At 44.6% G+C, this 24,381-nt stretch overlaps 1 protein-coding gene across 1 annotated transcript; it reads left to right on the forward strand.

Moving 5' to 3' along the window:
- The first annotated feature begins 863 nt into the window (after nucleotides 1–863).
- CBY2 (chibby family member 2) lies at nucleotides 864–5,341 on the forward strand. Its single transcript, XM_009503635.2, has 2 exons — nucleotides 864–994; nucleotides 3,447–5,341. Exon 2 carries the CDS (start codon nucleotides 3,565–3,567, stop codon nucleotides 4,573–4,575), a length of 1,011 nt encoding a protein of 336 aa, XP_009501930.2. The 5' UTR covers nucleotides 864–994; nucleotides 3,447–3,564; the 3' UTR covers nucleotides 4,576–5,341.
- Nucleotides 5,342–24,381: the final 19,040 nt, after the last annotated feature.

Genomic DNA, 24,381 nt, shown 5'->3' on the forward strand with positions numbered 1-24,381 from the left:
GAGAATGCTCCCTGGGGAGTTGCCATGGTAACCTGTAATGTTTTTTGTTGTCTAAAATTAAATACAAGCAAGGGAGAAATTACAGAGAAGAACTTTATACCTGAGTTTATCATCTTTGTATAACACCGAAGCTGAACTGTACCTCCAACTTCCTAAAGCAGTAACAGTCACCTTGAGGCTGATATAAAGTTGGTAATTTTCACTGGAAAAGAAATTAACTGCTGTATTTATTATTCAAGAACACTGATTAGAAAAAAATATTTCCACATCTGAAAGATGTAGCAAATAAGAAAGAGAATGAGATCATTAGAAACGTAAAGACATGGAAGAAGGAATAGCTGCTACAAATAATATCTAAACTTGCAATGCATTAATGCCCTGCATATTCTATTTTCTTCCTCATAGGGTTGAGTGATATTCTCCTTTTCAATTTATAGTCAAAGAAAAACTCCAAATCCATGTTGTCCTTGGAAAATAACTTCAGGTCACATAGCGCATAAAAGGAAGTGATTTTTTTAATGTATCAGTATCAGTTCAACAACAAACGTAATTGAAGATTCAGAATAAAAAAAAAAATTGTTTTTAAGAGGGTGTGATAAAGAAAGAATCCACCCAAACTGCTCCCAGTTATGAGCATCAAAGGCAGATCGGGAAGCCTGGGATCAGGAAAGGGCATGAGAGCTGAGCTACCAGGAAGGACATTTCCATGAGAAATAACCCAAAAGCGAAATGCTGGGAAAAATCTAAGCCACTCCTTGGAGGCCAGTGGGGAAAGACTGCGGAAGTGGGTTGTGCGAGGAGGGTGTGCAGGAGCTCCCAGCTCCCGGGGGCGGGCAGGGAGCTGGCTCTGAGGCGAGGTCCCCCCAGCGCTCGCATCACAGTTGGTCCCCTCTGTCCCCTGGTGCCCTTGGACACCCCGGCAGCAGCAGGACCTCAGACTGGGCTGCTTGACAGGGGTGCAGGGAGAGGCAAGACCACCATCCCCAGCAAGCAGGTGAGCACATGCCGGGGTGTAATTTAGCTCTGCCGACTTACCCAGCCTGGCTTGATTTCATTCGGCTTCCCTTCAGCCAGCTGACCTGCCTACCCAACTCATCTGCCGAGAATTTCCTGGGATTATTTAGTTCAGAGATGGGGGAAAAATGATAGGGGAGCAGGGAGAACTTGAAGCTTCTTTCTGAAGCCTGGGTCGATGTCTTTCCTGCAGTGCAAAAGAGCTGACAGAGCTGCTGTCAAGTTTAATTGTCCCCAAGATAATGTCCTTCAATGCTGTATATATTATACATTTCTGTTTATCCTGAAAACATGCCATCTAAACACTTTAAATGTAAGTGACTTTAACAACTCTAGCTGCTTGCCCATGATATGCAGGGGCAAATGGGTCTGGGCTTATGATGCTGGATGTTTTCTGCTTCTCCTCTAGACATTTAGGGGTCTGTTCCACACCGTGGCTGATTTACCTCCCCATCTTGGGGCTGTTGGTGGAAACGAGACTGGCCATCCCGGGGTGACAGGATGGGTTGGAAAGACTGTGGGGGAGAGGGTGCAAGGGAAGGCGTGATATATGGCCCTGAACACGGCATAAGTGGAAACAAAAACTGCCAAAACTGGGAGTTTTAGGGGAAATCCCTTTTAGCAGAGGAACGATGTGAGATAAACCAGCTGGCGATGTAGAAGGCAACCGTGAAAGTCACATGGAGGCCCTATTGCAATAAAATCAAGTGTTACTGCAAACAGACCTATATTGCAATTGCTCCCTCCTGCATTAAGGGGTTTTGGCTTTTAAATTCAACCAATAATTCTCTGAGCTTTTGGACAAGCTTGGGAAGGGGGTGCAGGAAGCATCTATGGATATTGACTCTCAGAAGTAACCTAGAGGAGCCCGGGGATGCAGTACTGCATGGTGGAGATGGCAGGGAAAGGGGGAGCAGCAGGTTTTGGAAAGGAGAGGGCAAAAATAGGGCAGGGGGTACACAATGTGATGGCAGAGCTGGAGGGTATGAGCAGGTTGTGCATGGCTGTCACCCCGTGCCTAATGCTTGGGGCAGAGACACAGGGGCAAAATTCATGAAAGTGAAACTCCTCCACCCATGGAAAAGCAGAGCTGGGTTTCCCAAGGGACAGGAGAACAGCTGGGGGAGCTCACTGGGGGAGGGGGGTAGACCTGGGTGAAATTGTACAGCCAGCTTCTTTTTTTTTCTTTTTTTTGTGTGTCTAGAAAAAGGCACATTTGTGCTGTTAGAAACACTGCACAAAACCCCTAAAAATTCCAACAATTTGGTTGTAAAAACTACTTCAGCCTCAGTTCAAATTACTTCACAGTGAAAAATCACACAAATTTGACTTTGCTAAAAACTGCAGAAAATAAGATTTTCTTTGGCAAAAAACAATTTTTGGTGTGTTTTTTTTTTTTTCTAAAAAGACTGAAATCCTTCATTTAGCCAAGTTTACTCATGACTAGAAGGTGATTTAAGCTGCAACATTTTAGGCAGAGGGAAGGGGAGAAGAGTGTTGAGCAGGAAAATCTGAGGTTTCTCTGACCGAAATGAGAAGTGTTGGAGGTACAGCCCTGCAATATGGATTTTAAAGAGATGAGTTTTTTGACTATGTGAAAAAGAGGCAGACAGACTGTAGGAAAGAGATGAGCAATCACTATTGCAAGGCTAGAAAACAAGAAAAGTAATGGAGCTATCAAAGGATATTAAGAAAAGAGTGATGGGAGAAATGAGAAGGAAAGATGGAGAGTTATCTATGGGTTGCGACAGTTTTGGGACCGTGGTGGTGGGAACTTGTCAGAAAAACATGCAAAGAGCAGCAGAGTTCTCCTGGTCCCGATGTCCCAGGGCTGTGATTTGGAGTTTGAATTATTTGTGCATATTGTATCACTCACTGCCCTTCCTGTTCACAGTTCTGTGGATTTTAACATCAAAAAGCACAACTGCCATTGCGTTTTTGTGGCATCCTGTTAAAACAGACTACTGAGCATCAACAAGAAAAAGCTGCTCTTGAAGCCAGTTTTTCAGTGTGATCCTTCAAAGATGTTCTATTTTGAAAAGTTGGTTTCAGTCCCATAGCAATGTTTAATACAATGTTTAATTCATTTGTCTGTCAGTTATCTGGGAACAGGCTATTCTGAGGCACAAGGTATTCTTATATTTTACTCCCTTACATGTCTGTAAAAATGAGGTAGAGATATAAAAGGACAGTCCAGGTTTTTATACCAAAGCTTGTGGTGCTGCCACAGAGCTGCTTTGTCTACCAATGCCAATTTTCTCAGCTTCTACAAACTATGTTTCTGGTGTATCCCTTACCTTTCAGAGTCAAAGGGGCAACACGGTTGACTGTGGGAAATGACTTATTTGCTTGATCCTGTCGTCCAATGTACTTTAATTCTGGCCTTGAATTTTGGCAGTAACTCTGTGCATTTGTATTTCCTGTCCTTTCAGTCCTTACCAAGCTTCCCCAGTCCCGCTGTGTCACCTACCTCTTGCAAGCAGACAGTGGCTCTTGCAGAAGTCTTGGAAGACTTTCACACAGTCCTCCTCAATTTACTAAAGAAAGGCCATGTCTGCTTTTGATCTGACGAACCAGAGCATGCAGCGTACAGAGCCTGAGATAGAATGTATCGTCCCGCGGATGAAACTGAGGGATGAGATGTTTGTCTATATTGATGGTAAATGGGTGAATGAGATCTACTGCCAGCCACCCTTTGCTTCCCACCATATATTCTTTGGCAAGAAAGCACAGAATAAGTGGAGCATCTGGGAGGAGAACAGAGCACTCTGGGAGGAAATCCAAGTCCTCCGGATGGAAAACAGGATGCTCTGGGAAGAAAACAAGGCTCTACAATCTCTCCAGTCACAGAGTAAAGCTGTCCAGATTATTTACACTGATGTCATTCAGCAAAGACTCCAGAAGGAAAATAAGCCATTACCATTCTTCCAAGAGAGGAAGATAGGCTTTCAGGTCAGCCCAGGCAACAAGGGTCTCCAGGCAGTCCAGGAAGATAATACAGTCTTAGAGGATTTCCAGCAGGAAAATAAAACAATCCCCATCACCTGGAAAGGCCAAAAAGCCATCACAGTCCATGAAGAGAGCAAAGATACTAGCTCAGATCAGAAGGACATCACAGAAGATCAGACAGACATCAGATCAGAAGATGTCATCACAGCTGTGGAAGAAGGAAACCCTGGCCCAGCTCCCCAGCAAGAACGTGGAGCTAAAAAGAAGACTACTACTCCAACCCAGAATGAGGCTGAGTCTGCCCCAAGCACACATGGTGAGTATGAAATCCTCCGGGCTCTCCAGAACTTATACGAACTGCTCCATGTCTTCCTGAAAGTGAATCATCTACTTGGGGAGAAACAGGGCTGTCACATTCTCTATGATGTGAACAGAACCTTCCAAGAAGATTACAATAAACTGAAGCTGCAGCTGAATGCTGTGAAAAATACTGTGTCAGACATTACAGCTCAAATGCAAATGCTGGAGAAGGAGCTCATTGCCATCACTTCCCCAGTGTATGAAGAAGCAGGACAGAAGCTGGCAACTGAGTATCAGCTTGGAGAGATGTGAAGCTTGGTGCTAAGACCTGCTAGTTCAATTTCCTGGAAAGCTTCTCTCTTTGTTTCAGGGAACCTAATAAAATCCCAGTAGAGCCTGAAGACATCTGGCAGACATTGTGTTATTCTGAAACTTTCTTTCATTACTTAGCTGTATTTCACACTCTGATTACACAGTGTGGGTGACTGTCATGAAATTGCTTATTGTCAAGAAAACATGTTTTTCCAAAGTTTCTGATAATAAGACCTAGATTTTCAAGAGACAATTCATGCTCTTCACACTTAATTTGACCCTTATGTTGGCCATACTTTTCAGAGGGATGGGCACTTCCTGAAAATGAGAATCCCAACCATGACCTGAATTTGGATCCCCAGTGGCCTCTTTTTTCTCATGGCTGGCCAAGCTCAATGGCTGAACTGTGTCTTCTGCCACGTACCAGCCTTCCCTCTTTCATCTAGGATAAGCAGCGGATCATGGAAAATGTAGCCTCACAGAGGAGAGAGGCCCATGAAAGAAAATGGGGCATAGAAAAACACACTATATGTGCCATATATATATATTCTTGCTCTTTCCTTTTCCCAGTCCCACATTCCCACTTAAATTGTTGTCTCTTTCCCTTGTTTAAAGCTCTTCCTCAGAAGAGAATCCGTCTCCTGCCTCAGAGTAACAGGACCATAAAGCAAACGTCACCCACCAGAACAGCACGTCCCCTTCCGCCTTGGTTATTTGTAAATTACCTTCATCATTTTGTATCTTAATTAAGCTTAATTCTTCTCAAATGGCCTTGTTTTGGTACACTTGAATAATTCTACTGATTTCAAGTGAGATTATTATTTACTGATAAATAGCACTTTTAGGATGCGGTGTGTATAGGAAAGATTGCTTAGCATCTTATAGCTTACTGCTAAAAGGAAAATACCTGTCGACTTTGGTGGCCTTTTTGGACCAGATCTTGTTTGTGGCCAGGAATTAAGCATGTCTTTGTCTGCAAACAATCCTGTTTATGGAGCTAACAGCTCTCTAGCCTGGAGGAGCACTGATATTTCTGGTCGTACCACAGGGCAAGGGAAAGGGCGGCGCCCTGCCCCTGTGCATCAGAAGTCCTTGGGCAGCTTTGTGAGTCTGAGCTCTCTTTCTGCAATCTTCCATTGGACTAGGAGACTTGAAAGGAGGATCACCACAATAACTTACTGTCACATACTGCGGACTGGGCTGGGGTAATCATTCTGCAATGCTAAGCCCTGATACCCTCACCAGTCCTGTTCTATCACCCAGTGGGGCCCCGTTGGCCAGACCATTGCAGGCAGGTGGGGAAGGGCAGACCTCCTCTGTGCCTTGTCCCTGCTGCTGCTTCTCTTAGGATTTTTACATCTTGTCCTCTCAGCACCTTTTTGTTTGAATGTCTGATGATTTCCCTCCTTTGTTTTAAACTGTTGATAACTGATATCAGCTCAGCAGTCCCCTCACCATGTGCTTTCTTCAGCTTTGCTTTTGTGTCTTGCACAGCCTAGCAGCCACCATACTGTCTTGCAGACGGACCAGCTGATGGGACACCTGCAGTTCACCCTTAAGCTGCTCTCCACAGAACTGGCCCATTGACTGACAGCTCAAAAATTTGGGCCCTGCCTCAGGGAAATAGCCCCAGAGAAAATGAAAGAGGTCAGGGGTGTGCCCTCCCTTGTGACGGAGGGGGAGAGAAAGGAAAGGGGTGTCACACTCATGTGGGTGCTCAGGTGGGGAAAACTGCCTGTTTCTGCACCATCGCTGAACTGTCACATGCAACTGTAGCCTGGGAGGGGTGGACAAGAGGACTACAGTGAGAAATGTGAGTCTCAGCTCATAGTCCAAAAGCATATTCACAGCCCTCTGCTACAAAGCGTTGATGAATAAAGGAGGATCCCTCCTCCCAGGCAGACATCATGGTGGGGCCACAGGAGTGACCAGAGCGGGCAACAGGGCCACATCTCCTGCACAGAGCAGTGAGGTCCCTCTTGATTTCTTGAACAGTCAGACAAGGGAGGTTTTCAGCTTGCTCCAAGCAAGTAGGTTGCCAAATGCAGCATTTTGGTGGCTGTTCCATGGCTTAAGCTGGTACTGGGATGCGTATCTGCTCACACTATGAATGGACACACCAGTGTCAAGTGACCGGCTGACACAGAAGATGGAGAGCCTGTTGATATGATCATGTTTAAAAGGTCTGGTCTCAATTGTGGGGCCAGAGTGTCTGGAAATGCATTTTCCTGTCTGTCTTGGACATCCCTGATGCAGTGCAATTTGTCGCAATCTTTCAGGCAGAATAGGGGAGAGTCTTTAAGTAATATAACAAGACAGGCACAATGAGACTTCTGCAGAGCAATTGTAGGAGCATTATTGTAAAGCAAAGGGAAGGTTAGGGTAAGGTTTACGTCTGCAACAGGACCGAAGAAGCAGCTTGTCACTCTAGTTTACAGGTCTCTAAGTGATTTGGCACCAAATTACCTAAAGGATGAATTATCTTTCACCCTGTATTTTATTCAGACAGCACCAGTCCAAATACCAGCAATGACTGTTTACTCCAGAGGCTTAAAGTAAGGGGCATTTTCTTCTGCTGTTAGAGCTTCAAGATGCTGAGGCAAATCTTTTCTCATGGTTGAAGGTAAAGGTCTGGCTCTCAGTGATGCAGGGGGAGCGGGGCTGTGTGTGTAAGGACCAGGTGGGAAGAAGAGGGCCTGGAGCAATGGCCATTAATAGAAGGATGTGCAGACAGCAAGTTGCTCCTGCTTAATGACAGGATTACAACTATATATAGATAAATACCTCAGCCCCGTGCTTGGGAACGTGTTCATGCTTCTGTACCTTCAGACACACTCCTTTTCTCCTAGCTGTCTTCCTCACTGTGTTTCAATGTAATATATGTTAAGAGGCAGAAGGGAGTCTACGGACACCCTAATGCTGAGCACTGAAGGGGAGTAGTGGTAGTGACAAGTTTTGGTCGTGTGTTTGCATTTTAACAAAGCGACTTGTGTCCTGTTAGAAGAAATAAACCACTTATTTGCCAGTGGTCAGGATACTGTCTCCTACCACGTCCCTGTACATGGGCAGGAAAGACTCATGGACATGCAGCTTTCCACCAGGGAGGACCATCTCACCTAACATCAGATGTCCAGGAAAGGACATCCAGAACTCAGCTTTTCACCCTGGGCTTCCTCTCTAGCCTGTAAGAAAAAATGGGTACCCTCAGGCTGTGATTTATCTGGCCTCTCTTGGACATCTGTTTTAGGATGGTCTGAGTCACCAACTGGAGTCACTTGCTTCTCTCTGTTGCCTCTATAATTGCTTTGGAAGCAATTAGCTCCAATGTGGACATTCAGTTTGGAGCCCTCTGAGTTAGAGGGGACATATCCTGCTCTCTGAGTGAGGAGCTTGGCAGTACCGAGTGGAGGAGGTGCTTCACCAGGTGGTGAAGTGGCACAAGCTCGGCACCGTGTGCTGCCAGTCCCAGTCCCTCACTTTGCTTTCTGTGGGATGCCCTCATTAAGCAGCTGACTCAGATCTCTCCGTTTTGTGGGGAAATTATTACTTTGTGAACAAAATTGAGTTAGTCTGGGCAGAACTTAACTGTCAGGAACACATGTAAGATCCTCAGGGGAACACGCTACTTCTCCCGAATGCTAATGATGTTCCCGGAGTGAATTAGGTTTTGTGAGCCCTTCATGCTTTGATTGCTGCTTTGGGTGTTTGATCTTCATGGTTATAAAAAGTCTATTCCTGGTGTATGTTTTTTTGGCATCTCTCATAGAGAAGTTCTATTGACTCATGCCTTAAAGGTTTCTCAAGCCTGTCATGTGCTGAGATAACAATGTCCATAATGACTGCCCAGCACTTAATCTTGCAGAGAACTGTGTGACAAGCAAACTCTCATAACTGCAGAAGGTACCAAATATCAAGTCTGTGCTTATCTGGTTGCAAACTAGGCAGAGCTGGTGGCAACAGTGGAGGATCACTTCTGGGTGATGTGAGAAAGGTAGATGATTACAAGTATTGCTCAGTCTACATAAGCATTGCTCAATCTGTTACTCTATGTTGAGGGCACAGATGATGAAATTTGACTGAGTTGCCTACAGAGTGCCACAGGACTACACGGGGAGAGTCCTAAGCCCCAGTGAACGGCATTAACCTCTTCGGTGGGGGCCATCCCAGTACCCTACAGGTCTCTATCCAGAGTTGGTGCTGGTGAGAAGGGCTGGGCTCACAGCTTTTGCAGCCTATTTAAAGTACGAATGGAGGAAAAATGCAGCAGTAGGTATTTACAGGAACAACTTGTTAATTATCATACCATTCAGGCAAGTTTGGGAAAAAATGGGGTGAGCTTAATTTTTTTTCCTAGCCTGCTCACTGATTTATAAGTCCCTGGAAACTGATAGCTATTCTGGTTTGAAATAGATGGATGTCATTCTTATAGTGCATAATTTACCTTTTGCAGAGAGACGAACTTTCTGTCTCTCTCCTTATTGTTACTGATTATCTCCTTATTTTTGCACTACTCATTTGTCAGTACTATTTTGGGAAAGCTGCATTTTTGGCAAGGTCACCATCAGCCTCTTGCTTCCCTGTAAATTGGATTATTGCCTGTAGCTGGGCTCTGTGCAAATGCTGACTTTCCTGTTCTCAGTTCTTATTAGTCAGTCTAATACAGCTGGTTTTGTTCTGTCTTCATATAACTCCCACCCTGGCCTTTTGCACTTGTCTTAGCAGCCCCACCACATCCTCCTGTCCCTAAACTGCAATTTAGGATTTTTTTCAAAGTGTTTTGAAGTTCCTTGAGCACTGGCTTGCTGCTGTCAACTGCTGAAAACACTTTTCCCAGAGTTTGCTTGTGACTTCATGATGCTGGGGATATGGCACTGGCCAAACCCGATGCCCTCCATGGTGGTGCAGGCTGTTTTTTGGGGTTCTCAGCAGCACAGTCTGGTTTTCCCAGTGTCAGTCCCAGTTCAGCACAGAATTAGCCATAAGTGTACTTTTAAATGCAGGATATGGTAGAAGTCATTCATTCAGCCTTTGTGCTGAAACAGGACTGGTCATCTTCTTATTTTGACGTTCCAATCTGAGAGCAGACTACTCACAATATTCATGCAATGAGGTGCAAAGAAGCGGGGGGAGCAACTCTTCAAGATAAGGTGCATGAAGAAATGGTTTCCCACGGAGGCTGTTGGCTGGTTTTAAAGCAGACAGCTTTAAAACACTACCACATCTTCCAAAGTAGTATTCATCCACCCTAGGTGGAGGCACTTAAATGAAAGCAGTAATTGAGACTCATGGCCACCTAAGGTGGCTTCTGGAACTGATGGAGGAAGGCAGGCTTGCCAGAGAGACCCTCTCCAGGTCTTTCCCTGGGGGCTGCAGAGAGTCTGGAGTGACTAAGGTTAGGTGGGAAGAGCCCAGGCCTGAGTGATGATCACACATCCCTTAATGCATTTGCCCAGGCAGCACCCCAAAGGATACCAAAGGAAAGGGAGGTGGGGGAGCCATAAGTGACTTGGCAGAGGTCACTTGTCTCTCTCTTCTTGCAGGCAAAAAGGAAAAGCTCATTTTCTGAGCCTGATATCAGCTCCCTAGCCTGATCCCGGCGGCTCACAGCTGTTCACCCAGCCTCGGAGTCAGGGATTTATCCAGCAAACAGATTTTCAGCATTACATCTGAGAATTCTGTCCTGCACTCCTTGAAGCCTGTGGCAAAATTCCAGCTGAGCTGAGCATCAGCAGGATGGAGGATTATAGATCGCACAAATAGCACAACCAAGTCTCACCAAACTCATTGTAAATTTATACATGGTACCTCTTCAGCTTTTCTATGCCTCTGGGTTAATAGGGTTTTTTGTTGTTGTTGTTTTGGGTGCAAAAGGTAAAATGGCAGAACTTTCAAATTTTCAGAAAAACATAATTGACAGAAATGTTTTCTAAATGCAAATTTAACATCTTCCTTTTGATCGTGTACTATGCCAAAGCTCTAACATAAATCTTTGATCTTACGGCAGTGTCTGGAGAAACTATGGGATTCTAATATGGAATAATAGATTCTCATCAAGACTTCTAGCTTTAGGAAATTGTTTAATCTCCATTCTCAGTGGCTGTTTCTTTGATGCAGCTGTGACTGAAGGGTCCCAAGTGCTGGGAAAAACAGCTCACCAGCTCAGAACAAAGCTGATTATGTAAATTGTGCATTAAGATTCAGCTTCGATTTAATTTTATTCTGTAAATAAATATCCCATTAACATCCATCTGTTAAAAGTCAGGTAAAACATTTTCAAAACCTCCACTGCTATGGCAGATGTGACCATACCATAAATTGTGATGGGGTGGTGGCATGAGGACTTTAAAGTACAAAGTGCGAAGTACACTTTAAGAAACAAGGAAGGTGATAACATTTAATTATAACAAAAGGGACCTTGTCTGATTGTCTGAGACAGACAGCGCTTCCATTTGTGTTATACTCTTTGCATTATGCAAAATGCTTTCTCTGATCACTGTCTCCGAGATCACTAATAATTATAGCTCATTAATTCACTTAAAATACAAAACATTACTGAATGGTGTCCAAACCTTTTGATTAATATATTTTTATTTCAACAGATTATTTGTGAGTAGTCATCTTCGCTTGGTCTAGCCGGTATCTACTGCCATCGATGTAGATTATACTGATCAGGAACAGAATGATGAACCCTGTCAGGTTTTCTAAATTAATCTTTGAAGAATACAAAAAGGTTCAAGTGCCCTTAACCCATAGCTATTTTTAACTATTTTAAATAATCAGAGGTTTCATGGGCACTGCAACAGAGCACTCGACAAAGAAGCAGATAGGGGACTGGAACAGATATCTCTTATACTGGAAGTATAGAACTGTGTGTCTCTGTCAGCTGGAGATCAAAACCAGGTTCCTTATATATTCTTTAATATCCTGAAGGAGGAATTGTAACAGTGCTAATTTAATTCCATAAAGAGAATGGAAAAGCTATTTTGGATGGGACACACTGTAGGGAATGGTTGGAGGTAGTGCATTGCTGTACACCTCCAAGATGGAACGGACAAGGAGAAATTACAAATCTTCAAGGTGCTATCAAACTTGAATACAACCTTCCAATGTTCCGCTATTCCACCTAAGCTCCTTGTTTATAGGAATTCTGCACCATATGTACAAACCCTTACTGCTTGGCAGAAGCTAGCCTTAGGCATAAAATTGCATGCCTGTAAATACCTAATTGTTGGTACAACAAAATGCCATATGCTGTGCTAAAGCTGACAGCCTAATTCCCAGTAAAACCAGTGTGCATTAACACTGCATTGAAACCTTCTGAGCAGAGAAAATAAAAGCAGAGTCTGGCATGAAGTTTCAAGAATGGTTTACTGATCAATTTTAATGTGTTTGCAAATCCAAGACAGCTCAGAGGTTCTCCAGGTATTGGATATCACAAGCTGTGTCCTCATTCCTGTCCTATTTTGCAAAGAAAGTGCGGGGTCATGGGGACTATAGATACAGCTGAAGAATATGGCTGATATTACAGGCTCTCCCCATGCATTGGCATCCTGCGAGTCTCTTTTGAATGTTTGTTTTCTCAGCTATCTTAGGCTTTCGTCTTCAACTGGATTTTCCGGTGGTGTGGGTGTTAGGCAAGGAATAGAAGGCCATGCAGCTTTGATCACCTCCCACGTCCCCAGCTCTCACAGGTGCAGTCAGATTAGAAGAAGCAGATTATCCCACCTCACCAGGCCAGGGCCAGAGCTCTGACTGGGTAAGAGTGACCTCTGAGGAGGACAAGGTAGGAAGGGGCCCTGAGTTTTGCTGTATTCAGCATTGCTGACCTGCCCATTGCTGGGTAAGGCTATGAAGGCCAGTATGGACCCCTCCTTCAATATCCACCTGTCCCTCCCCTTTTCCCCATGTGAATTGGCTCTTCTGCCAACACATGTGTAGGTGTGTCTTGGACAGAAACATCTTCTTCATCATATGTCCACTAATACTTCCAGGCTGCAAAGATACCAGCGGTTTGGGGAAGCTGGACTGTAATAGGGGAAGCTGCATTGAACATAGATGCTGTAAGCAAAGTTTTGCTCAGATACAGTCTGAGGGAGCCTGAGGGGTTTCTTGGCTGTAACAACACATGTGAAATAAAACACACAAACACAACCCTCCTCAAGAAGGTTGGACACCTCATTTGTGACATTGTTCAGGCTGATGTGCTCTGCTAAGATGGCTGGGGTGAAGCAGCAAGTGACCCTGCTAGAGAATATCTCCAGAGCTGGAGCTTGACTAAGACTTGCCCAAGACTTGCCCGATTGACCAAGACTCCCCAAGAAAGTACTATTTTCTGGCACAGACATCAGCTATTCTATGCGTGGAAAGCTCAGAGTCCTCCTGGAAATAAACACAGATAGAGTGTGGATGCACACAATCCGTGGAGTTGTTCTTCTCCAGGCAAATAAACAGTCACAAACAAAGCATGTGTTGCATGATCTGTACTCTTTTACAACATATAATCAAGGTTTCATCTGGTCTGGTTTTCACAAGATTCAGATGCAAAGTGTAAATTAGTTGTCAAAAAAAATTTGTGTTTCTCCTATCTTGACAGCCCATGTCACAGATTCGCTCTGCTCATGATGTGACACCATGGTTATCCATTTCCTCACCATATTCCTAATCTCTCCTCAAATCCTTGCCCACTCTCATATCCTAAACCCCAAGAGCCTTCCCTGGGACAAGGTACTGTAAGTCATATAACACACACATTGAAATCGATACTTTTCTAAAGGACGAGGTTCCTGGGGATCCTTGGATGTGCGACTGCTTTTGCTGATATCTAAACTGGGCTTGGATTTCAAGCCCAAAACTGGTTTCAAGAAATTACTTGCATGCAAGACTGATCAGGGCTACTTCTGTTCCATTTATTTACTTTTAGCAGGGAAGAAAAAACTTGCCATAGCTGATGGGTTTTCCATCTTGCGGCAGGCAGAGAGCAGTAGGCCTACCGGGGCTGGGTGGGCTCAGTGACTACCCCTTCACCCCTATGCTTGCAAAGGACAATTCTGATTCATTACGCATTGCCTATCCAGAATGAAAATCTATTTAAAAGAGGATTTTTAGAAGACACATGTTATTCTAATCAGATGCCTCTGTGATCTTTGCAGAAGAGAGGCCAGGGATTGTTGGCAAGCTTTATTGAGTATGACTTAAATGCATTAGATTAGAAAGCACTCAATTTAGCTGGTTGTTTTTCCTGATTTGCTTGGCTACTCCAACCATCTCCCCCTCCCGCTTCTCCATTGTGATGGAGATGCCGTGAGGCTGGCATGCAGAAAAGAGTACATGTCAGCATATTCAGGGTTCTAAAAGTGAGATGCATCTATGATTGCATAGCACAATGATGAACAGAATTCCAGGGCTTCCTAATTAACCTATCTAATTTATCTTCCCACCATATGGTAAATTGGAAGTTAAATACAAGAGAGGAGTAATTCAAGGCCTCATTTTCAGAAGGTCAGCCTTGCAATTTGCACGGACTCCTTCCACCTGGAATCAAAAGCAAGCTCAGATAAAACTGTTGCCATGTCCAGCTATTTGCTGGGGTAAAGGGGAGTGGGGAGAGATGCAGATACACAGGGAAGTGCTTTGCAAGTGCAAGCTTGGGGGTGCAATTTTTACAGGTGAAAAATATAATCTGGCAAAAGGGAGGGCCAGGCATTGCCCTATTTGAAAGTTTTCTTCTTACTAGTTTAGCTTTGAGATTTCTACCACTGAAACTTGGGGTGATCCTGTAGGGTGGGCAGCTGCAGAGCTGTTCCTCCAACATGATGGGACTTGTAGCTATAGTTCAGAAGTGTATAGTGGTAGAGGGCTGTGCTGTACTATTAAGACCTGTCTTCTCTTAAACCTCTTTCTTAGGTCTCAGGAGGACAGACTTGCTCAGACACTGAGCTGTACTAATTTCTCTAAATAGATGTTTAGGAAAGCCAGGTATGGCTGAAGTCCCTTGTGGTTGTCTGTACCCAGCTGAGTTCTCCATTAAAAGGGAGATGTCATGTTAGAAAAGTTGGAGTATTGAGATCCCATATGGATTGCAAGAAGTCTTTCCTCTTGAAGGTAAAAGGCATATTAGTTCTGGCCCTGCAAGAAGCAGTTTGCAGGGTGTGTGAGGGAGGGGCATTTTAGGCGAAGGGCCTGATGACAAGCCCCTTTCCCAGGGCTTGCACCCTCCTGGGATGTCCACCATCAGCCCTGTGTCCTTTACCTCATCCCCTCCCTTCTTTGATATGCCTGAGCCTCCCACCATAACAGTGTCCAGCTCTATGCTGCTCTGCTTCTTTGCTGGAGGGGAACACACAGAGAAAGGAGGCAAAGGAAGGGAGAGAGACAGGGAGGGAGCCATTGGCCATTCCCAGGACTTGTTCCCAGCCCGGTGGCCATGACAGAAGGGCAGGCAGCATCCCCTTGCTCTGGGAGAGATGGGGTGAAGGCAAAGACCAAAAGGCAGCTGGCTGGTAATTTTTTTTACAGTGGTTTAATAAAAGATATTCCCAGTCACAGTGTCTCCAGGAAAGGGACTTAAACACATGCAAAACGGACTGAAGACCTGCCCATCTTACCTTAGGGTCTGACATGTTCTGGAAGTGGGCCAGGCTCCTTGACAGTTGTTTCTTGGTCTGCAGAAAGTGACTTAACTGCTTGCTGCACCCAGCCTTGAAGAAATGAGTTTTGAGACTTGGGCTACAAACTGCATCCTTGCCCAGAGCTCGAGCATCACATGGGAAGACCTCGTTTACTGGCGAATTGTTCATCTACAGCTATGGCTTCCCTTTCTGCCTGGCCTCCGGCACTCCTGCTATTAAGCCAATCAGTATGTGCACCTAGTAAATACCTCAGGAAACACTATAGTCAGAGAGGTACCAGTCATTCGAGGAGACTGGAGCCTTCTTGCTTCCTCAGCGCCATGACTTCACCATTCCACATCTGTGTTGCAACAGGCTAAGGTGTAACTAACACAAGCAGCAACAGTGGAAACAAGGCGCTCATGCAAATATATGTATCAGAGGTAAAATGAAGGTGAAGAGGCACAGTTCATGCCTGATTAGTTATTTTTCTGGATCATTTATTTCCAATGTAATTCCAAGCTATTCCATATATATATAAAAATATATATATAAGCCATATATACACATGTGTGTGCGCACACACACATGCACACACATATGGAAATCATTATAATTCGTTTCTGGAACATTTAAAGGTGTCAGGAATAAACAAATAATGCCCTCTCATAAAATGGGTCTCATGGATGTTTACAAAGGATATGCTCAAATATGCAGCAATAAGGCTGATGATGGACAGTCTTGAAAACACAGTCCCAGTAATACTTACACAGCACATTGAAGCTTCATAGTGAGCTGAAAACACAAATAAATCCAGTGAACTGAACAGCTTGGTAGTGCTACCTGCCTTTTTCAAATGGATTAGGAAGGAAGAAATGCTGTCATTATCAGCAACTGGCTTCATTTTTTCACTGAAGAAAGAAATCAACAACTTGAGCTCAACACTGAAAATGTGGGCGTTTTCAAGTTTTAAGGCAAAAAATAGTCTTACCCTTGAGGAAGGCTGTGGGGACCCATCATGGCTGTTGTGAAGGTCTCCAGCCTGGGAGCAGGGGGTCTCCTCTCATCATCAACCTCACAGGGGACCTGCAGCAGCACCCCATGGGTACTTATTTCCTTGGCTATAAAGGAAGCCACAGTAATTGGCTTAGTTGCAAACATCTAGATTTTAAACTATAACACTGGATGAGAGATCTGGGTGAGCTGGACTGCTGCAAAGTCCAGCTTTCTGCATAAAGGAAAACAAATGACAGCAAAATTTTAAGGGATTCTACACCACCATTTGTTTCCCTTCGCTATAGGAAGAGATAGCTTTAGCGCAGACAGGTTTTTCCATCCTGAAAATGTTTATGAACCATTCTACTAATAACCCATTGATTATTAAATGCATGTTTAAATACTCTGCTGAATCAGGAGTGGAAGAAAACAAGTTCAGTCCACAGAAAAGTCAGCTGGTGAAATGAAAGAAAAAGGAAAAAAGAAAAGGGATAACTATTTTTGTGCTGTCTGTGACAATGACTAAAACAAAACCCTCTAGGATTATATTTCACTAAAATAAAACTTGCAGGAGAGGTAGCAAGAAAAACAGTCGTGAGTCAGTGACACACGTTGCTTGATCCCTTTTGGCTCCATGTGCACTGGCACGCAAGAGCTCTGCACAACCCCACGGCTTCCGTGTGCTTCTGGGACTGATGCTACTGCTGATGCTGAAAAGTGTTTCTGTGTGATCCGTGTTTGCAGCGTTATTTCCTAATATGAAATTTGTTTTCAGGTAGAAACCATTGGAGAAATTAAGTTGTGAGCAACCAAGCTTGAAGCAATACTACAAATGGCACTGAAGGTTCCTTGCAGTATGGTACACCTTTCAGAGCAATATACTCCAGTTTAAAGGACAGGTGACAAACAATATCTTCACTGAGTTTTTCCCTTCTGCTTTAGCAGGTCAGATAAATCATAACATCTCTTGCAGTCTTTCCCCTCATAGTAGAACTTCAATTTTAAATTTCATAGTATGCTGGAAAGAAAACAAACAGGGTAAATCTCAAGCTCAGATATGGCCACCATTATTCCCAGTGAAGGCAAATAGGCCCCTTCAAGGTGTAAGACCTCTCCTAGAGCAGAGGTCCAAAAGAGGTCAGCTGGGTTTGATGCTAAATGTGCCCATTTATCCCCACGGGCAGGGAAGGGAGCTGAGAGTGGGCTGTTCAGGTGGAGACTACTGCTCTGTTGGCATCCCAGTTAGCACCATCCAGTCCCTCCAGATCAGCTTCACTAATGGAAAGCTGTAATGGTCTGTCCATGTCAGCATACCGCAGAGGTGGGTGAGAGCATCAGCCACTTCCTAGCAAAAAGAAAACCTCTAATAGGTGTGAACGAGTACCTGCATGTGCAAAACCAAGATCCCATTACTTGGTTTATACTGAGTGCCTAACTGGGTGCATGTGCTCCTGCAGGACGAGGTGCACTACCTAAGTCAAGAACCTCAACTCCAGCTCCAAAGGAGGAGGGTAGGTGATTCCAAGGGTAGACTGAAAAAACTGAGATGGGAGAGGATGAATAGCAGCCAGTGGCCAAAGCATGTCCAAAAGCCTTCCCTGCTCTTCAGAGGAAAGGAGGTGGACAGGCTTTAGTTTCTCATCCAGGCAGACAGTAAAATCCTGAATCACATTTTTCCTCCAGGACAGTCACAGCTGTGTCCTGCCCATTCACTGTTCTCGTGTGCACACCTCACAAGCACACCCCAGTAAATACAAAGCTATTCAGGCTAGTCAAATCAAGGAAATAATCATTACTTGTAAAATTACCGCAAGCTGATTTTCTCATTAAAATTTCATTAATGTCTTTTTTTTTCCCCCGACTGTGCTAAATCCTATACTTTAAAAAGCATCTCCTTCTATTACATTTTCATTAACAGTAGTCACTATATTAATAGCTTGAAAACACAGGTTGGTACATTTGTGCTGCAAATGAACACTGCTCTCCCCTTCTCAAAACATAGTTATGTCGTGCAAAATAAGTATCACAGCTAATGCTTTGCATTCCTCTCATGGACGTGTTTTAAAGACATCAGCAGGGTTTCCAGTTGATCTCAAAGGTCTCATTCATGTTTGGTTTGGTAACAAAATGACACCGAGTTATTATTGTCTCCATCCGAGCACAGTCAGAGCCCGGCTGACAAAAGAAAAGTGTCACATTAATGCTGGCTGCTGCTTTGTCACCTTCTCTGGTCTTTGAGAAGGGTTGTTTTGCAAGCAGAGGTTCGTCCTGGTGCCCCTCAGCAGGGTTTGCTCTGGTGACATGCGTTTCTGCAGTGGGTTCTCTGCCCTGTGGTAGCTGAACTTCTCCAGGAGGGTTTCTCTGCTCTATCCATCCTCCAACACTGGTCTTTTCGTACCAAAAACCAGCAGCCTGGTACGGAGGCACTGCTGAGCACAGCGCCTTGAAAAGTTGAGGGAGGGAAAGTCGTCAAGGATGTGCCTCACTGTGACAAGGAACCATTGGCACCAGTGGGAGCTGGGAAAAGCCCCTCTGCAGCCTTTGGTCCTTCTGTGCTGGTTGGGCAAAGAAGGCTTGCACTCCTGCCCCTGCTCTGGCTGGGGCGTTAGCCAGGAAAAAATGCACTCAGGGCTTGCTAGAGGGAAGGATGGTGGGAGGGCACCGGAGGGGAGAGTGTTTCACCATGTGCTAATGTTGAGCATTTTCTGAACGCCTATCCCCCTGGCTGCTGCCTGTGTCCCCAGCCCAGGAGGACATCAGGCATTGCAGGCCTTGGCTGTGGGGCGTGGGCTCCTTAGTTCAAAACACAAATGCATCCTCGCGGCGTGTTGCCAAGAAAGCAGCCCGTCCCACTGACATTAAAGACAGCTTTTAGGGACACGAAGATTTGGCTGGATCAGGAGCCTTGGTGAGGTCAGGATCACCCCTGGTGTGTGCAGATCAAGCAGAAAGTAATCCCATTAAAAAAATAGCTCCTAATGACCAGAGGAGCATGTGAGGCTGGAGGAGGCAGGCTGGCTCTCCCCAGCAGCGCACCTGCTTGCTGCAGATTCACACTGGTGCGGGTGGGAGCAGAAGTTGGCAGATTGCCTCAGCATCTTGCAAAACACCATTTAACACCCAAGGGCTGGAAAAGGCCCCCTTTGCTCAGCCTTCCTGGCCACACAGGCAGGTTTAGCGTGCAAGTAAAGCAATCGGAGAGCACAGAGGCCGCCTGCTCTTCTATGCCAGTTACTGTGCAAGCAGCAGTGTTTACTTTCTTATACTTTCTTAATTAGGGGGAGAGAAAAAGCAATATCCATGCACGCAGTCTTCTGGGAGGAGATTGAATTTTAATATGTAATTTAAGGAGAAGATAGGTATCTTTCTTCCAGACCCAGGCTAATCTCACCTTTCCACAGGGGGGATTAGGGTTAGGGTTGTAGGATTTGTAGTTTTAATCAGAGGAGCCTTGACGACTTTCATTGTCTGCTCCAGATTACTCTGGTGTCTCCATATCCTCCCATCCCTCTTGAATAATGAGGAACCGTGGACTGAATCCTATCTGACTGATACTGCCGGACTTTTATGGCTTTATGGAAATTGGCAGTAGCTTAGGCTGCTGCCTCTCTTGTCAGAGAAAAATTAAGGTTTCATTGGCATTGGGCTCTCATCCTGTTCCCCTCAATGACCCAAAGGATTTAGAGAGCTTAATGAACTTTTTTCTGCTGATGGTGGGAGCAGCAGGTCCAGTCCTGCCTAACCTGAGTGGTGGTTGATAGATGGCCCAGAGCAACAGCTAGAGAGGAGGGAGAGAGGGAGAGGGAGAGAGAGAGGGAGAGGGAGAGGGAGAGGGAGAGGGAGAGGGAGAGGGAGAGGAGAGGAAGAGGAAGAGGGAGAGGGAGAGGAGAGGAAGAGGAGAGGAAGAGGAAGAGGGAGAGGGAGAGGGAGAGGGAGAGGGAGAGGAAGAGGGAGAGGAGAGGAAGAGGGAGAGGAGAGGAAGAGGGAGAGGAGAGGAGAGGAGAGGAGAGGAGAGGAGAGGAGAGGAGAGGAGAGGAGAGGAGAGGAGAGGAGAGGAGAGGAGAGGAGAGGAGAGGAGAGGAGAGGAGAGGAGAGGAGAGGGAGCTCTCATCAGTGCAGTCTAACTCTTACCTCACTAAGGGTTTAAGCTCACAACCTCATGGAGCCCAAAGGTTTAAGGAGGAAAAAATAACTTTCCTCATGACTGAATGATTCAAGAAAATGCTGAATTATTATAGAAGCATTGCTTTGTTTTGTTTTGTTTTACCTATGAGAGTAATGTTGTTAGTAGAGGTCAGTATATTTTGGCAAATTGCTACTTATTTACGTAGGATGGAAATGAAACCTTTTTGCCCATAATGAAATAGAAACAAACATACCTGGCATTTCCGTGGCTCAGAAATTCCACTCTGGTGAGTTCTGTGACCAAAAAAAGTCTCATCTCTTTGCACGGCCAAACTACCACTGCTCCACTGACTTATGGCTGCCAGTGTCCTCACGGGGCAAATCTAGGGGATCAGCTTTTCCTTGTGCAATCAGAAAATGACATAACCTGCATTAACCAGCAATGACTAGACCTTGAGATTAAGATAATTTTCTTGATTGAGGAGTTAACACAGTGTCCATCTATCCAACAACAAAAAGAAGCTTAATTTTAATTTCAGCTGGGATGTCCGGGAAGAAAACATGCTTAGGAGAGTTGCAGAGAAATTATTATTATTATTATTATTAATAATAACAATAACTAATAAATAATAAGAATGTATTTTTTCTAATTTCTGGGGTTTTTTGCCTAAAGAATATATATTGTGGTCATATATTGATTTTGACCATGTTTTCCTGTTTTGCTTTAGGTGGACTGTCTGGTTATATCCTTGAGGGAGGGAAACAAAGGGGGAGAAATACAGAAAGACCCAAAAGCCCTGACCTTTTCAATCTTCCAAAGGACCTTTTCAATCTGTTTTGACATAATCGCCTGCTAAGAAAACCATCAGAAGCTATGGGATTTCTTGTAATGGGAAAATTAAAGCAGATTTCTGAACTTCAAAAACTCTAGTGACACTAAAGTGAATTGCCACCCTCTAGCCGTCCCTCATGCCTTGCATAGCCAGGTGCTTCAACCTGACCTACAGCTGGTCTTGAGTCATAGCTCGCCTGCTGGTCACTGCTTGCCCCTCTCATCCTCATAAAATGAGTACTTTAGCATATGTTTAGCAAGTCTGTCCCAAAGATGACAATAAGCAGCCCCAGAAGAGGGCTGAAGAGAGGAGGTGAGGGCTGAAGAGAGGAGGTAAGGGCTTCCTCTGCCTGGGAAGTACAGTGTGTGTGTGTGAAAGAGCCTGGCTTGGGGAGCTTGGAAGCAGGTCACATGCAGATGTGCAGCAGCTGGGGTCACTTCTGGGTCCAGTTTTCTAGATATAGGCATGGTAAAACCCCACCCTTTCACCTTGGATGGGGTGTGAGGGCACCTGGGGTCCCACATGAAGACCTCCTACTTGCTAGGGAAAACAGCCCTGAATGATTTCTCAGGAGCACCAGTGATCCAGAAAGGTGGATAACATGCACAGAAGGTTTTCTAAGTAAAAAAGTTAATTACTCCCTCAGTGTTTGTGTATTTATATGGATTGCACACAGATGTGCTGATGTTTGGGGTTGGATACTCTCAGTCTAGAGATACCAGGATCTCTGTCCACTGGTGCATGGGTGCTGCTTTCTATTTCTGAAGTGTACTGATACAGCCAAAAAGGGTCCTAAGAAGTTGGCATTGAACTTCCTGGAAGAAAAACCAGAATTTGCACAAGGCTGTCTTGTAGCTGTGCAAATTGTTTTGGATTAATCTCAGTCATGTCAGTGATCCTGGCAGGGTGATAACTGGCCTTTTTCCAATTTCTCCTGCATTGCTTGATGTAGGACTGATCAGCTTTCAGTCAAAGCTGATATTTTTATAAATAAATCTGGAAACAAACTGAGTTTACATTCAGTCTCTGTCTATAATGTACTTTTCGTTGATGCAATAAGTTTGCAGAATGAATTTCTTCTGAGAGTCTTTATTATATTTGCTAACTAGAGCAAGGCTATTCCACTGGAGCATTTGTACCATAGTATTTCAAATACGAAGATGTTTTAATCTCTTAGTTGCTCTCATTAAACTTAGTGGCTTAAAAAAACGTGACTCCATGTGGACGGTTGCAGGCATGACGAACGTATCATTTATTAAAAAATACTCATATCCTTCCTGAATCCACCCTTGTTTTGCGTGTAGCTCTGGGAAAACCACTTCTGTTTTTTTAACAGATGTCTGCAGCCTCCTGCATTACTCTGTCACTTCCAGAAAATAGGATTTCTCACCTACAGATGGTGAAGAGAAAGGAGGATAGCCGTGAACATTAGGTTGAAATTACTTGTCAAGTTTGATCAATTCATAGAAAGACAAAAATCCTTTTTGAAAAGGCACAGTTGATTTTTGAAGATTAGTAGCGGTGTCCTTGCAGCTCCATTGTTTGGGTAAATTATACAAGGGTGCAGTTTATTACCTAAATGAAAGATACATTTGCATGTAGATGGTACATAAATTATTTCATTCCGTGCTGGACGGTGCAATAAACAACCCCTCTCCTATACACACGTGCACAGAAATGCACACACACATTCACCTACCCGGGACTTATGACACAGGGGGCGGTTCTTTTCTTTGTGTTTTCTTTTTCCTTTTATTGCCTTGTAAGTATTATTATTTGACAAAGCACTAGGGAAGGAGTACATGAATCTATTAAAGATAACAAAGCTCCATTATGACCTGAAACTCAAGAAAGCAGACAATAAATCTTTCATAATGTGGAATAGCTGGTCCCTAGCTCTTCAAGCAAAGAAGGAGTCAATCTCAAAATGAACACTAATCTAAATCCTGCTGTTCTTGCGGTGACTTCTTGTTGCAGCAATTTTTTTTCTTGCAATTTAGTCATGTCATGATGCATTAATTACCATCTGTGTGGTTCTGTTTAATGGGAGCATTAAGAGACAATACCTGTTTTGTTCCCTCTCGGAGTAGTATTTATAGGAGGCAAGTGTGTGTGTGCCAGAAAACAGCTCCTGATCTGCCACATGCTTTATGGTCCACTGATGTAGGCTGTTAACAGGAAGGCAGTTGGCCGTCTATGACAGGAATAAAAGAAATGTTTCATAAACACTTCTAGCTTCCCTCTCTGATTTTCAGCCTGGTTTCCTTCTGAGATGTGGTTTACGTGGCTCTGCGCCATGCAATGTTCTCATCAGGCCTGAACAGGGCAATTTTGCCTGGATACACTGGGGGTGGCTCTGTCTCAGCACCAGCAGCTGTATCCAAGGCTGGATTTCGTTTCTGTGGTGTCCGTGATGCTCACAGATGTGAGCAAGCCCTTCCCTCTGCCCCATCTCTCTACCAGGGTGGTGAGATATCTCACGCCAAGGGAAAGTGTCAGCTGTATGGGAATCGAATGTCCCACAAAAGTGAGTGTCCCAGGGTAACCTGGAGCTGCCAGGTGGATTTCAGAAGGAGAGGTGACCAAGCTGGGGACAGGGAGCTCCCAGCGGTGCCTGCAACGGAGGACAGGCTATATCATGCATGCACTCCCAGGGGATGGTGCAGAGCCTGGGAGAGGGCTGTGAGGCTGCAGAAGTGTCCCAGGCTTGTGGAAAGGTCCAGGTGGAGTTCACAGTCCATCTCTTCCACAAGCCGTGTGTCTAAACTTTGGGCTGGAATAGAAAAAGTGTGGATGCTTCAGCCCCCAGCACCTAAAAATTAGGGAGAATCAAAGTGTTTCTGTGTAAGAAATATCCTGATCTTACATCTTAGGCTGTGTGGAAATCCACCCAAAGTGTTATGAAAGCCCTCTCTGACCCACTTTGTTTGCTGATCATGTGTGAGCGGCCTCAGGAAAAACAAAGCAGCTCTTGCTTCTAGTCATTTTCCCCTCTGTCCATTAACATTTCGTTTTCCTAAGATTAAGGAGAAAAAACTGAAGACCCAAACAGCCTTGTGTTTCTGAACACTTTGCAGCAGCAGAAAGAAACACAATGAAACAACCCCTTAAATTATTGCACTTTCAAAAAGAATCATAATCTCATCATACAGGCGGTGTGCGCCAGGCCCTCATTAGCATCCAGGGATATTTTTAGCCCCTGTTCTTGTTGTGCATGAAATTAGGCTATATTAAAGGAAGTACCA

This window comes from Phalacrocorax carbo, chromosome 1 (genome assembly GCF_963921805.1).
Source record: "Phalacrocorax carbo chromosome 1, bPhaCar2.1, whole genome shotgun sequence".
Taxonomy (NCBI): Eukaryota; Metazoa; Chordata; class Aves; order Suliformes; family Phalacrocoracidae; genus Phalacrocorax; species Phalacrocorax carbo.